Source organism: Pleurodeles waltl, chromosome 12 (assembly GCF_031143425.1).
Source record: "Pleurodeles waltl isolate 20211129_DDA chromosome 12, aPleWal1.hap1.20221129, whole genome shotgun sequence".
Lineage (NCBI taxonomy): Eukaryota > Metazoa > Chordata > Amphibia > Caudata > Salamandridae > Pleurodeles > Pleurodeles waltl.
Window position 1 is genome coordinate 674,619,730 of NC_090451.1, and position 16,198 is coordinate 674,635,927.

Genomic DNA, 16,198 nt, shown 5'->3' on the forward strand with positions numbered 1-16,198 from the left:
TCCACCTCCTGTCCTTGTGAATGATGCTCCTGAATATGAAGTGCAGGAAATCTGTGACTCTCGTCTTTTTCATAAACGACTTCAGTATCTGATTCATTGGAAGGGTTATCCTCTCAGTGAATGTTCATGGGAAGATGCCTCTTCCGTTCACGCTCCTCTCCTGACTCAACGCTTTCACTGTTTATTCCCTCTTAAACCTGGGCCTTCGGGAGGGGGACCTACTGTCGCGCCGCGCGGTGCGGCGCGAGCCGAGAGCTCGACTTCGGCCGGGCGTTCGGCTCGGGCCCCGCACCGCGTTATTAAGACGCGGCGCGCCCCCAGCCTCTCCTGCGCGTTTCGAGGCCCCAGATTTGCTTGGGGCCTCGTTCTTCCTTCTGCCTTTCACTGTCCCAGGGGTCTCTGAACCCTCTTACCTGTTTTTCTTCGTTTCTTTGTCCTTTCTTCTGTTTGCAGTCTGTTGTGTGCCTTTCTTTATGTCTTTTCCTCCTTCCCAGATTCCTGTGCTTTCCCAGCATTCCTTGTTCCCTATTCTCTATGGTTCCTCTACTATTCTGTTCTATATATTGTTTCCCTATCTAAGATGGTGTCCTTTTACTTCCTGTGGGTCACTTCCTGTTTGTTGGTATATAAGGGCTGTGTTTTTCCTCTTTCCTTGCGCTGCAACACTTTCTGCTCAGTTGGTGTCTTCGCTCCTGATTTCCTTGCCTTTTGGTTTTGGACTCAGCATTCTGTATTTTCTGATTTTTGCTCCTTTTGGATTCCTGTTTGTTGTTCTTGTTTTTCTCCAGGACTTTTCCTGTTTGGAGGTTTTTCCCCTTTGGAAGGGGTTTTTCCCTCTGGCGCTACTTTCTGAAGGGCACGGTCTGTTCTTGGTGTCTCCATTGCCTACAGCACCGTGGCTACCAGAAAGAGTCGCCCCTTTTTGGGCCAAAGCCGAACATTGAAGATTCACGCCACCAGATCTGCAAAATCCAGGCGCAAGCAGCACGTGAGTCGTGACAGTATTGTTTAATGCTGATGATACTGTTGTTGGACCTTACACCGGTAGGCCTTCAGAGGCAACTGGATGTTTTTGCTGAATACTGTAAGTCCAATGATCCGAAAATAAAGATGGCTAAAACAAAAGTTATTGTCTTTTCTAAAGGAAGGGTGCAGCCCAGTAGGTTTAAGTGTTGGCTTAGTGATGTTCCAGTGGGGTGATTAAATAATACAGGTATTTAGGCCTGGTTTTAAGATGTAACCTAAATTTTAAACCCCATATAGATCTTCAGGAAGTTCATTCTAAGGCTGTTGCTAGTGCTTTACATAGGTTGGACCTTGCTCTGGGCCATAAGTCCATTGACGTTTTAAGAGATTCCTATAATGCAAAAATTGTAAATTTATTACTGTACGACAGTGAGGTTATGCCAGCAAAATATATTAATAAGTTGCAGACTATAGAAATGAATATCTGAAAAATATGGCTGGGCTTGCCCTGGGGACCTCTAAACAACTCTCGAGATTAGAACTGAACTTTACAAATATATCATTTGAATATAAACAGTGGATCCTCAACTATTGGTCCAGACTCCTCAAGGCAGAAGAGGGCTCCTTTCGACAAATAATAACATTTTACCTGCAGGAGACCTATGTAGGCCAATGGGTTGTTAACCTCCTAGACATCAAGTCTTCTCTTGGTATTCCAGCATGGTACAAATTACAAGATATGTCTGTAGCCCAGCAGAAACAAATATTTAAACACCTAGTAAACAAGTGTTCCTGGAAGGACTATTTAAAGAAAGTGTGCAAAAGAGACAGTTTGTTTCACTTCATGGAGTTATATCATGGTGGGCATACCCAACCCTACCTGCAGGACATAAAAAGTTGCTATCGTAGGACGTGGGTCATGAAGTTTACCCTGGGGCAGGTCCCAGCCTTTTTAAAGTGGAAATTGGTTAGACAGACTGGGATGGTAAGTGGTATGTGTCCCTCCTGTGAAAATGCTCAGTTGTCCTTCCTGCATATAACTATATTTTGCACAAGCTTTGATAAAAACAGAAGTTTGCTGCTACCCATTTTTAGAATGTTACAGGTTCGTCATATCTATGTTCGAATGGCAGTATTTTTAAGGTTTAAAAATATCACATTGTGCTATGCTGTAGGTAAATTGTTGTCGGTAGTTACAGAACAGATAGCACAATCGATCAGTCCATCCTATTAGATGAAGATTAATGGAACACTGAGAACTGACCACAGGTCCATGATTTATGTTGTTTTTGCCACTTGTTTTTGGGGCCAGTCACTAGTGAACCAGGAACAGGATGGTCCCTTTCTGTATGTGCTTTCCCTTCAGCTATAATGGTATTTTTTCACAAATATAATTGTATTTTGCACATCTTTTACTACTAGTGTGCACAAATTGAATTACATTTTGCCCAAAGATAATTGTATTTGGCACAAATATTCTTGCTGTAGTTGTATATTTGCACAAACAGAATTGTTTTTTTCCCAATCACAGGTCTCTCTACATGTAATCTTTTCAGAATAACTCGCTCTGATGATCCAAACCTTGTTTTCATTGTATTTACCATAAAAAAAATCTCTACCCTATATCTTGGGAAAGGAATATGAGGTCTGCTTTTTGCATGGTTATAAATGTATTTGTACACTAATAATAGCATTTTGCAGAAGTAAGTAAGGGAAAGGGCAAGTTGCATATTCTGTATACATTGCATTTTTACATAAAAAAATTAAGGAAATCAGTCATAAGAAAGCAAATTTAAATTTTTGCCTTTTAGAATATTTAAATTTTATGAAGAGGAGCATGTTGTATTTTAAAATTGTTAATAAAAACAAACACACAAACAAACACTATGCACAATGTGCATAAAAGAGTATAGGAATGAACCTAAGAGTATATAACTAAACTAATGCCACCTTTGTGGTTTTGCTCTGGCCGGTTACTGTCAGTGTCAAGTTGATGTCCCCTTTTCACTGGTCAAACATGAAAACCTCTCTGACAAATTGGAATGCCCAGTAAATGTAATGTGTCCCAGTATTTATTAACCTTCCTAACTCCACCGCATGTGTTCCCTCCTTAGCTTCCCTGCTACCAAACATGCCTCCACGCAAGCCTCAGGTCAGTCCAAGGAGTCCGGAAACTGTGACTCAGAGTCACAAAAAGCTCTCTTTCCCCCCACCAGAGTCCAAACAAGGGCTTCTTAAGATCAGTCTGTAAGTGCAGGCAAGCTGAATGGTAAGAACGATCCCGCCCTCTGCCCACCTTCCTCTCATCGTTGTAGACTCTTGCCCCTTTCCTGATATCCTCTACTCATCAGTAGAAGTGGAAGAAGTGTTTCCAAGGTTCACTTATGATTCCCCTGCCTATGTATCTGCATGTTAACTCAGTGCAGAGCTCAAAGCAAGTAATGTGTGGTTTTATTTGGTGGGCTCACCATCCCACTTTTGAAATATGGTCAGAAGCTTTTCAAATAATTGTCTCCATTAAGATTTGTTCTTCATAAATGTGAAGTAAAAGAATGAGTGTCCCATCAACTCTGGGTTGCTAGATATCCAACATTTAAGACACTGTGGAAATTATAAATACCAATTGAATGTGAATATAGCGGAGACTGGAACCCATATTTTAATATTTTGCTGATCTTCTCAACAAATTTCCTTTATTATACTGTGATGTTTATGTGCTTACAACCAGCTTTTGATTTCTAACTTTATAGCAAATATTGCACACTTATTGTCGACAGAATTAGCAGTCAGAATCTCCCACATAGGAAAAAGTGACCTATGTTTATTTGAGAGAGAATCACAACCATTACTATTTGTAAACAGCACATATGAAGATCATAATGAGCTTAATCAGTATAATTCCCAAATAAATATATTTTGAGCATAAATTAAGTAATATCTATTGCTCCACTTTATGTATTCTTGATAATTTCTTCATTGCACTGTGTGGCGTCTTCTATATGGTTATTGGGTTTTGTAAACTTAAAGTCACTATTTGATTCAATAAATTGTACTACACTGTGTAGGATAGGATTACAAAAAAGGAAGTTAGACCCTGGTCTAATGCAATTGACCCAGCTACTGCATATCAAGACAATGCATGTATTATAATTAATGTCACTTGGAGGAAGGCACAACCTATCCCAGTGACAGCTAGGGTAGGGCAGGTGTGCTTTTTAATGACTTGGAGGCATACTTGAATAATGTATACCTTGATTATCCAATGCTGCTTAATAGGCACATCAAGGTATGATATTCATAGATGATGTGGTAATAGTGAGTCAATCTAAATGTTTAATGCCTGTCTTACTTGATGGGGTAACTAGATATTGGTTGATGAAAAGGCTAATTATAATTAAAGCCAAAGCTAAAGTGATGGCAGTAGGAGGAAAAGCAAAATCAGAACATATATTTAACATTAATGGCTGAATAGTGAAACTAGAAGGTGGTTTTGATTGCCTTGGTTTGGGGTTTGTTAGATTGTTGTCACGGTGACCACGAATTGAGAAATAGGTCAGAGCTCTGAATCAAGTGGCAGAGGGATTTAAAAGATTGAAAAACAGGCTTGGCTCCACCTGGTGCTTAAATTGTAAAATGATAAGTCTGGTGTCCAAAGTTTTGCACACAGGCCCACAACCAGTGCAACCAAATGGCAGGATGCCAAATACCATCTCAAGTCATTTTAACCCACCACCACACGCTCACCGGCCCTTTACCTCACTCTTGAAGGTTCCTGCTTTCTTTCTTGGTCACAGTTGTACCATCTTTTTTTCTCCTTCCTCCCTTGACTTTCTTCACTCTCTTTCTCTGGGTCAAAGTCTGTTGAGGAAAGATAAGTATTGGTCCTCAAAAATATGTGTGGTGGGCCCCACCTGCAACCACCTGCTCAAAGTACTGGCTCTACCCCCTCAATGGGGTAACTCATATTTTTAATGCTAAAATGGTATTGTAAGAATGTTATGGAGCAAACTATCATGCCATAACAACAGCAAGAAACCGTAGGTGGCAGAAAATACGTTTTTCTAGCTTTTATGTACTATTTGTTCACTGAACACAATTTTAGCAGTTACGACTGGAACTGGTTGTAAGGGTAACTAAAGACATTGATCTTCCAAACCAGTTTACTAGATGAAATTGTGGTTGAGACAAGCAGCATCAGTATATTTGCTTGCAATGTCAAACTTCATGGTACTAAGAGATGAACCCCGGTCCCCAAGGCTTGCCCTTGCTGAGAAAACCAATTGTGTTTTGGGATTTGATAAATAATGGGAAGACTTGAGTTCCTTGTGCAAAAACAGTGGATTGGAAGGGAAATTAAGGCACTGTAAACAGAAGAACTTGCTGCTAAAAGGTTTATAAGAACCTGGAAACTAAGGCTGATTTGGGTATAGAATCATGTTTAGAGCGCATAAAGTGTGTTCCATTTTGCTCATTGTACATAAAACGTAGGCTGCAGATATTACCACTGAAATGTATACTTGTGCCGGCATGAAAAGGAAGGCTTAGTAAAATCAAGTAGTGAAATATTAAAATATAGAAGCAATTGTAAACTACAAGTGCTGCATGCTGTGTTGCCCCCTAAGTTATGGTCCACATGCAGGACGGTTGGCTTCTCTTTTTAAGAAATTTATTTTGCCTTCACCTTGAAGATGTTAGGAATGCATGCTCAATGACCAAAAACATTTTTTGTGCCTTTTACTGAATTCAGGTTTCTAAACATAACACATAAAATATGAAAAAAGGAACAAAAAAGGCTATTATAAAATATTTTTTTTAAATTGTCCATTACATTCTTTTTTTTTTTTACATTTAGCAAGGATTGGAAAGCTAATACACTGTGTTTAGATATTTGTGTAGTTGTTATATACTTTCTATAAAATTTCAACTACAGCTTGTGTTTTAAAATACTCAAAGATTTTGATTAACATAGTTTTGAACAGAGTAAAGGTGACGAAGGGTAGGAGGGTCTAACACATTTTTATTTTGTTACACATATTACTCAATATCTACTAGACTGGGGTAGGTTGGTTCCCCATTTAAACTGTTGAAAGTCTTTGCATTAATCTCACAGGAGTGGGTCTGGGTACCAAATTCTGGCAAATCCCTCTGTTTGTTGGTACTGTAGCCCTATCCACCAAACTATTATCTTGGATACATGAGTGTGACTGTCTTCTTTGTTTATCTGGGCTTGGTTGATCTAGGTCATTCAGGTGGCATAGAAGACCGATATAGCACTGACCAATGTAGCTCAGGGAGTTGCTTGCTTTATCTCTCAGCTTGATGTGCCTTATCTTCCTATAAAGCAAAGACTATATGGGTTGTGAGATATGGGATACACCCTTAGGAATTGTATTATGTGGAGGAAAGTTAGGCAAGAGGTAACAATTTCCAGAAATAGCTTCTTAAGATGGCATCTACCAAGGAAAATATACAGGTTTATCTTGATTTAGGGTGAGGTTGGATGTTGGACGAGTAAAATGTTTCACACCCTTTCGATTGGGATGCATTCAGAGGGAAGGTTAGTCTGGTATCTAGTATCTACTCTCCTATATGCAAATTCAGGTAAAACAATACCAGCTGTTGAATATTTGTGATAAAACTTGCTTGACCTGAGGTCGTGGTAGTCAGGTGTTATATAAGGTAATGTAAGGAATTAGTTGACAATAAAAGATTCCTTAGCCATGGATACATTCTGTAATCATGTACTGAAGGCGTAAAAGTACTCACTCCTCATGTCTTCATCTTCGGGCAGAGAAACGAACAGTGGAACCCGAATACAGGGAGAAGACCCTTATAAATCACAACCAATCATTTTCATTTTCCTCTAACAAACTCCTAATTAGGAAATTGCTTCAGTAAATTGAAAATGATTTTTGGGTGGATGAAAAAAAGCATGGCGTCAGCTTCATATCCATCCCTTGCACTGGTGGGTGCAATGAAGGAACAAAGATCCCCATTAGGCAGCAAGATCTATAAATATGGTAGGCAGAAGAGTGGACTGCCCACCAATGACCCTGTGTTTTTTGCTGTTGTATGATGGGAATGTTTGATAGCTTAAAAGCGAATCAACTTTTTTATATTATGTCTTTTTACAGTCATATAAGCAATCATTAAATTGGCTGTACCATAACTTATGGCTATAAAGTCATCCATTGTTGCTTGGAACCATTCACCAACTATGTCAGTCTCTCCAGATTTCCTCTTTTGTGCAATTCTCTTCCTGATGCCATGGACGATGGATGTCATTGTCTTAAAATTAAATTTACCAGTGTCTATTTCCTACTTGTTGAAGCTGCCATTTAAGGTTTGGCAGACATGCAGCAATCCCACCAGCCAATGCCTAGGCAGAGACTATTTTCCAGAAAAAAAACAATCACCAAAATAATGGGAGCACATTTGCCAAAAATGTAATTTCAGATGGCTACCATGTCTTGGCAGCTGGCCAACAATTTTCCTTTTGCAGAAACAAACACCCAAAACAGAGGTTTAATTCTGCAAAACAATAAATCAAGTGACCTGATGCGCAGGACGTTTTCACCCTGAGCATGAAGGCTTTGCTCACTTTCCCACCACAGATGCAGTGCCTGGGCATGAAAAATATACATTGAAAGGGTTGACATAAACAGGGAGAGCCATCCAATATATTGTCCCAGTAGCCCTGTCGGTTGCAGGTGTATGATGGTGAGGGAGTTTTGGGTCTGCCTGTGAAAATGATCCAGTTTCACAACACCAAATTGATAATGAGGGGACTGCAGGTTTAGCAGGGCTGTGATTCTTCTGATTTATGCTAGGGCTTCCGCTTTATGCACTCAAAATGATTCCCTTAGAACAAAGATAGTTTATATTTAAATAAAAACAATTGTGGGAAGTCTACATTGGAGCTAGTGCTTTCCATGCTTGAAGAGAGTTACTGACATTTTAGTTCAAATAGTTGATCTACTTTATAAGATGCTTCATTTATATCAAATAAATAGTGCAAATGTACAGGAGCAACAAGACACAAACAGCTATTGTTCACAGTGTTTTTGTGTTTTGCAACCCTTTTTGTGTCCCACCATGGGACCACCAAAGTCGCAGGGACGATGCCACCGCCATGGTGGTGGCCCCCCCTCGTGCGTATTACAATGTTCCCACAGGGCTGGCCATGGGCATGGGCTTTGCAGGTGCCTCCTTGTGGCCCCCAGCACTTGCTTTCCATCAGCCTTTTCATGGTGGGGTACCGGCCATAAAAAGGCTGGCAGAAAGTGGGGTTGTAATCAGCCAGGTGGCGCTGAGTTCACCACTACCCTGGCTAGTTACAAACCTGACTGCCTTCACCCCATCAGAATTTGGTGTTCCTGGTGGGGACAGTGGTCTTTCTGCTGGTCCCTCGGCTTAAGTTTTAATTGGGTGGTCGGACTGCCCAGAGTGTGGCAGCCCGACCGTCATAGCATGAGTGGCGGTCCTAGGACCGCCACACTAATAATGAGGCCCTAAATCTTTGATTTCAAGTAGACATGAACTGCTGAGCCATACTCTTCTGATAATGTGGATTGCAACTCTTCAGAATGTAGAATGATTAGCGGTGACATATCGTTGAATGGGGACTCAGTATTTCTTTTTAACCCCTATTCATTCCTCTTTTTGTGTTTGTTTCTCTTAATCGATATTACCACGTCACCTGCTTTTGACAGTTGCCTTGAACGTCCTATTTGTTGGGTGAATGACATGTCAGGTTCAAGCAGCAGGTATTTTGCCACAGTGTTTTCATTATACAGAGCTCAAGGAAACATAGAGCTTTCTTTAATAATCTCTGAAGAAACCTTTACAGAGAATCTGATCACAAATATGGGTGTGGAAACTGAGAGATTCTAATTTCAAGAAATTATATTTACGTCCATGTTCAAGTACAGTCAGGTGTGAGAGCCTCTAATTGTTTTGCTGAGGAAAGGTAGTTGCAGCCTCAAAATATGTGCCTGCAGTGTGCCATTATGTCCATATAAGCCTGGAATTCAGCCAAATACTTTATGACTTTGTGTAAGTTGTCCAGTGATACCTAGACCACTTGCTCATGCTGTGCCCTCCAAAGAACATCTAAGAAATCACAAGACAATCATTTGTGTATGTACTGGTGACTAAAACACAATGGGTCCACAATATTAGGTTGTTGGTTGAGTGGAGTGTCAACCCCGTTCAAGCAACAGTGACAACCCCTGTCAGGGTAAACAACAAAAGTTACTAAATTAACCTTTGCTTAACCTTCTGGTAGGTTGGCACAAAACAGGAACGCCTATCCTAGAGGCAATGTGTAAAGTATTTATGCAACACACAAACATTGACAAAGTGAAAATCTCACTCAAGAAAAATCCCACACTAATTTAGAGAAACATAGAACATTTTAATAAATTAATTGACACCAAAACAACAAAAATCCAATTAATAGAATCAGAGTTATGAATTTCTAATAGTCAAAGTGAAAAATAGCACCAAAAAGAACAAAGTGCCACCCGCGGGTGTCTGGTCTTGTGAGAACTGGGCAAAGTCAAAAGTTAAGGCTGACCGCGATGGAGTACGGTTCGGATAAAAGGCGTGTATCAGGCCCAGTCTTGGTTTACCTCCAGACTTAGAAGAAATTTTGAAAAAGTCTGAGAGGGTTGAATTCAGTGAGTCAAGATGATGTCTGAGGAGGAGGCATTGTCAGAGAGCCACTGCATAAGGTCTCAGTGAAGATTTCTATGTTTAGACTTAGTTGTTGAAATCGAAGTTGAACATCTCCAACAGGACAAGGCTGCAGACTGTAGCCAAAGAGGCTTCACAAGGTCAGATATCCCTTCTCAGAGGGGCCACTAAACAGGATTTGCTGCTGCAAAGAAGAACGCAGCAGGAGCTGGTGGAAAGTCAGACCAACCTGCAATGCACCTCAGGTGGATCTGTGAGCAGAGACGTCCCAGTCTTCTCTGGTTCTCAGAGAACTTTTTAGCTAAAAAGTTTTGGATTTTGGCTATCTGGTCAACTTTAACACCAGTTTGAAGGATCCAGGACTGGAAGGGACCACTTGCAGTACAAAGTAAGTAAGAGTTCAGGTGTAGGTTCAAAATTAAAGAAGCCTGTTATGTTGCTAAGGCTCTGATAGGGAGGCCGCCAACTTACCCTTACAGTTACTCTGGAGGTTCTGCATTCAAGGTGCAGTCGAACTCTTTACACGTCTGTATCAGGGCAGCAGGGCAGCAGAGTAGCAGGGCAGCAGAGTAGCAATCCTTCCTGCAGCAGTGAAGCACAACAATCTTTCTTCTTAGTATTTCACAGGTCCAGAAGCGGACTGAAAAGTTGGTCTGAGGGCCACATTCTTATACCTGATGCCTCCTTTGTAGTAGGAGAAGGTTCTCTAGAGAATGCCCTTTAAAGTGTGTGATGTTTCCTGAATCTGTTGTACTGGCTCCAGCCTTACTACAGGGGGTGTGAAGTCCCTTGCGTGAAGGCAGGACACAGCCTATTGAGTTGCAAATGGGGCTGTGCCCAGATAGGTCCCCTCATCCTGCCAGTGATGACCTATCAAGACACATCTAAACCCTCTATTATGTGGCTGTCTGGTAGGATTATACAAAGTCTGTCAAATACACCTCGTCATGTGAACAAGGAACAGGCTGCAGGCACCAAATGGCTAGGGCAGGAAAATGCCATCTTTCTAAAAGTAACATTGCTGGTAGCACAAACCGCTAATCAGCTCCAAGATGCACTATCACTAATAGGCCCACAGGCTAAATCCATTTAGTTCTGAATAAACTGGTTGCCCACATACCTTAATACCCATAGTGTTACGATGTCATGAAAAATGAAAGTGTCAATGGTAATCTGCTGTTAGTATTACAGTGTCAAGCTTCAATAACATTAGTCACTACTCATTAGTGCATATCTGCTTTTACTATCACAAGGGTGACACCGTAGTACTATGAGCAGATTTCCATTCTCCTTGAAACTGTGATGTTTAATGACCGTGTAACACTAAGGGTATCAACGCACACTGTGAAATGTCTTTTAATTTGTCACATTTGTGTATATTGATTCACGAGGTGTGGAGTTTTTTATCCCACAACTGTATAGCCAAATGGTTTGTTTGTTTGTTTGCAGTTTCCCCTGATTAAGGGTCAGGTCAACCGGAAATGCATTGGGTTTTTAAGTTTTGAACATTGGAACTCATTCAAGTAATTAACGTATTAAAAAGGATATGTTCCAAAGGAATGGATGTGTTGTCAGAAGACAACATATTGTATTGTATGAACTTTATTGTTCAAGTATATAAGATTTATATGTGCAGAACTTGGTAATACACCTTTTTATTCAGAGCTAATTGGATTGATCCTGAGGGGACTAGTTACAAGTTTCTGCTACCAGCAATATTATAGTAGCACCGGTGCTCATTCGGACATAGAGCACACAAGACAGCACGTTATATTGTTGTACACATTTCTTGAAATAGTAGAGCATGTAATTTAGTGCATCTTTATTTTTAACTTTCAAATAGTGGCATTTTCAAAATTGTGACTTAAAATCCAACTTTACAGTAAAAAAAGGATTTTGATTACAATTTCAAAGGACACCAAACATGAACTGTTAACCTGTTCCCAATAAAAAAGTTAGGACTTATTAAATGTAATAAGGCAACCCAATGTTCAATGGGAGAGGTAGGCTTCACAGTAGTGAAAAATGAATTTAAGAGTTTTTCACTACTAGGACATATAAAACTCAAAAGTACATCCCCGGCTTTTTACTTACAATGTACCCTGCCCTATGGGTTACCTAGGGCCCACCTTAGGGGTGACATATATGTATTAAAAGGGGAGTTTAAGGCTTGGCAAGGGGGTTATTTTGCCAGTTGAAATGAAGATTTCAAACTGCTAGCAGACTGCAATGGCAGACCTGAGACATGTTTTAATGGTGTACTTACCTGGGGCACACAATAAGACCTGCAGGCCCACTAGTAGCATTTAATTTAACAGTATACCACTTTACTAGGTACTTATAAGTAAACTGTTGGAAATGGGGTTACTGGTTGAAGGGGGTGAAATCCTACTTAAGCAGCAAACATATTTTCTGTTAGGATGAAATCACAAGTAAACTCCAAATTGACCTGTTCTTAACCCTTTGGTAGCTTGGTTCAGCACAGTAAGGCTTAACTTAAAGGCAGTGTGTAAAGTATTTATGCAGCACTTCAAACAGCACCCGACACCAAACACGAACTTCATACCTGCTCCCAATTGGAAATGATCAATATTAATAAGGTAATAATAATCATAATCATAATAATAATAATAATAATAATAATAATAATAATAATAATAATAATAATAATAATGTAACTCATTGTTATTCTATGGAAGAGCCGAGCCTTTCAGTGAAGAACAAAGATATGGGTTTTTCACCACCAGGACATGTAAACTACTCTACGGATGTCTGATATGTATTAGGAAGTAAGATTTAAGCCTGGCAAACGCAAACACACACACACATACACACTGACACACGCACACACTAGCAGGCCCGAAACAGGTTAAAAAGGGCTACTTAAATGAGTGGCACAATAAGTGCTGTAGGTCCAAGAATAGTATTTAATTTGCAAGCCCTGGGTACATTTAGTACTCCTTTACGTGGAGATTTACAAGTAAATTAAATATTACCATGTTTTACGGAGAGAGCACAGGCACTTCAGCACTGGTTAGCAATGGTAAAGTGCAGAGACAGAGAAGGCAAGCACAAACAAGTAAAAAAAAGGAGCGGTGAAGGCAAAAAGTTTGGGAAGACCATTGAAGGCTGGCAAGTCTAACAACAATGGAAAACTTGTAATGTGTTGTCATGTAGGACATGCCAACACCAATCCACAAAACATGAATTGATATGAAATTTAAGCTATTAGTAAACACATAAAACACCTATCTCAAGGGTCCATAGAAGAGCATATTTCTAGCCACTTTGTGGCACTTTGCAGGGATGAAGAGATAACTATGAAATATCAAATAGAGAGATGGTTCTGTTTGCATTAATGGCAACATGTTTTGAATAAAGACAGTTTCAACACTCCTATCAATGCAGCTCATAGATATTCCCCAATACAAACTCCAGAAGATGGCCATGTTTCCTACAATGCAGGAATTAAAGAAAACATTTGCCAATAACTTGAGACAATAGGCATGCAATGCAATATCCTGAAATTCCCACTCATTGATAAATATTCTTTCTTTTTAAGTATTTGTGGAAAAACTATACTAACTTACTGATTGCAGCTCCAAAGAAAACAAAAAGGTTAATGCAGTCTCTTGGTGCTTTGGTGTAACAAATACATAATTCACATTGTGATAGCCTGTTATTCTTAAAGCTTGTGTGGGCAAAATTAGCCAGAGTTTCAATGCAACTAATTAAAAATTGGATTATTTTCATTTTGAACTATACTCAAGGTCCCGCTTTCTGTCTGCAGCAAGAGCTGCTCAACTGGCTACAGGAAAGCTCTGCAGAAAGGACACCCAGTCTGCTGTTTTGACTGTGTCCCCTGTGCTGAAGGAGAAGTTTCTAATGAAACAGGTAAATAGAAGACACCAGAGGCTTCTGTTTTCAAAGTAGTGGTGACACCATTGGTTGTCTCCAATGCTGATGAGAAAGTCGTTGTGTGGATTGTCTTTGCTTGCTCGCTATGGTTCGCCAAATTAACAAGGCAATTAATCTGTTTCTGGTTTCAATATCTTAGCACTGTTCTTTGTTAAAACAGTGTTTACAAGCAATTATTTCTCATTACAGTCAATCAAACCAATTAATCAAACAGGATTTGTAAAGCACAACATTTCACATTCAGGGGTATCCAAGCGCTTGCAGGTCTCAGCGGCTCATTCAAAAAGTCAGACCTTGAGGGCTCTACAGACTTTTGGATGAGAGGTGATGGTCTGGAGATGCGTGGGGAGGCTGTTCCAGGTTTTTGCTGCTACGTGGGAGAAAGTATGTCCATCACTTCTGCTTCAGTGGATGCGTAGTCTTCTTGGCGGTTGGGGGAAAATTCATGTTGGTGGTTAATGTAGGTGGGTCCTTGGTTGTGTGGAGCTTTGTGTGCTTGGGTCAGCAGCTTGAATATGTACCTCTTCTGTACGGGGAGCCAGTGGAATTGCCTGAGGTGCAGTGAGATGTAGGATTGTCGGGGAAGGTTGAGGATGTCTGGCTGCGGCGTTCTGTATGATCTGAAGTCTTGGTGGAAGTTGCGAGGTGAGTCCTACATAGAGGCCATTGCCGTAGTCTAGTTGACTGGTAATTAGGGCCTGAGTCACGGTGTATCTTGTGTGTGGGGGTAACTACTTGAAGAGATTATGCACTGTGCGCAGAAGAGTAAAGAAGCAGGTGGAGGAGATGGTGTTAATCTGTGATTCTATGGTGGGGCTGTTGTCAGTGATGATTCTGAGGTTTCTGGCATGTTCAAAGGGAGTGGGTGCGGGTCCTACTTCTGAAGGGCACCAGGAGTTGTTCCATGTGTTGCTACTCTTGCCGAAGATTAGAACTTCAGTATTCTCTGAGTGTGTCCTCTTATGATCATAAAATAATTTTCAAACAGGCCACAGAAGATACAAAAATTATTTCCTATTCATGTACCTATTCTGCATGTCAAAACAAAATTGAATAGTTGGAGTCATATTAGGCCTCATCTTTGAGGTGTCCCTTGAGCCCTTATGGCACAGCTTGCTTGGGAAAATCGACCTGGTTCTTCCCATTAAGTATTTGGTAGTTTGCCAGTTGTCGTCAGTTCAGTCAGGTCTCAATGCATATCTTATCAGCTAGACTGTCATCCTGTTTCAGTCCAGGATTGAAGCAATTCAACATTTAAACTGTTTAATGTCTACCATATGTTTAGACACTCTCTACAGGAACGCCATCTAATATTAAAATTTTCTCATACTTTACTGAACAGTTGTAATAAATTAATTAAACATACTTGATTTATTTTTTAGATTCTACTATATGTTGGCTGTGTTCAAGTGAACAATGGTCGAACGACAAGAGGACAGCATGCATTCCAAAGATAATAGAATTTCTGTCCTATCAGGAGCCCTTGGGCATAACTTTGGCTGTGGTTGTCTCATTGACTGCCTTCTCCACATGTGCTATTTTATGCATTTTCATCAAATTCAGAGAAACTCCCATAGTCAAAGCAAATAACCTGGAGCTCACCTACCTTCTGCTGGGTGCTCTTGTGCTGAGTTTTCTTTTCTCTCTGCTCTTTATTGGGGAGCCTCATCCATTAACATGCCTTCTCCGCCAGCCTGCCTTCGGGATCATTTTTGCTATCTGTGTGTCTTGTGTGCTGGCTAAAACAATTATGGTTGTCATTGCCTTCAACGCCACTAAGCCTGGAAGTAACTTGAGAAGATGGTTGGGTCCCCAAGTTCCTGTGATCACTGTCTCACTTTGCACAATTGGTCAACTCCTGATCTGTGTCATCTGGATTCTGCGTTGCCCTCCGTTTCCAGAAAGGAACATGAATCTTAAGGTTGGCAGCATCATCTTTCGGTGCAATGAATGTTCAGAGACTGCCTTATGGTGCATGTTAGGATACATGGGTCTGTTGGCTTGTGCCAGCTTCCTAGTAGCATTCCTAGCACGGAAGTTGCCTGACAGTTTCAACGAGGCCAAGTGGATCACCTTTAGCATGCTCGTCTTCCTCAGTGTTTGGCTGTCGTTTGTCCCAGGATATCTTAGTACACAAGGAAAATACACAGTAGCAGTGGAGGTCTTTGCCATCACTTCTTCTAGTGCTGGTTTGCTCATTTGCATATTTCTTCCTAAGTGTTACATCATATTGCTCAGACCTGATCTCAACACTAGAGAAAACCTTTTAGGAAAAGGAAAGAAGATAACCAACAAAATGAAGACCTTCTGAAGCAAGTTGTTTCTGAACTAAGCTCTGACCATGACTTTCTGCCAGCTCAACGTGGATCTTGAACTCCCTGATGTCGACTTAGTATTTCATACTAGTACGAATAACTTTATTGTAATACCCCTCTCCTTCAGCGTTTATATTGTATATACATATTTTTTAAATGGTATGGTGTGCTGTTCCGTGGTGTATAAGGGCAAAGAGCAGCATAATGCGTTGAGCTTCATGCATCACACAAAAGGATGTGAACCAAATCATGGCCACTTCTTTAACAACTAATGGTCACATAGCCTTTGATATTTAATTCAA

General features: G+C 40.5%; 1 protein-coding gene across 1 annotated transcript in view; it reads left to right on the forward strand.

Moving 5' to 3' along the window:
• The window catches only part of LOC138267184 (extracellular calcium-sensing receptor-like), a 38,852-nt gene extending 22,871 nt beyond the window's left edge, over window positions 1–15,981 (forward strand). The window contains exons 5-6 of the mRNA XM_069216034.1: window positions 13,434–13,557; window positions 14,964–15,981. Of these exons, the coding sequence (XP_069072135.1) occupies window positions 13,434–13,557; window positions 14,964–15,892 (1,053 nt within the window). The 3' untranslated portion in view covers window positions 15,893–15,981. The remainder of the gene's footprint in view (window positions 1–13,433; window positions 13,558–14,963) is intronic.
• Window positions 15,982–16,198: the final 217 nt, after the last annotated feature.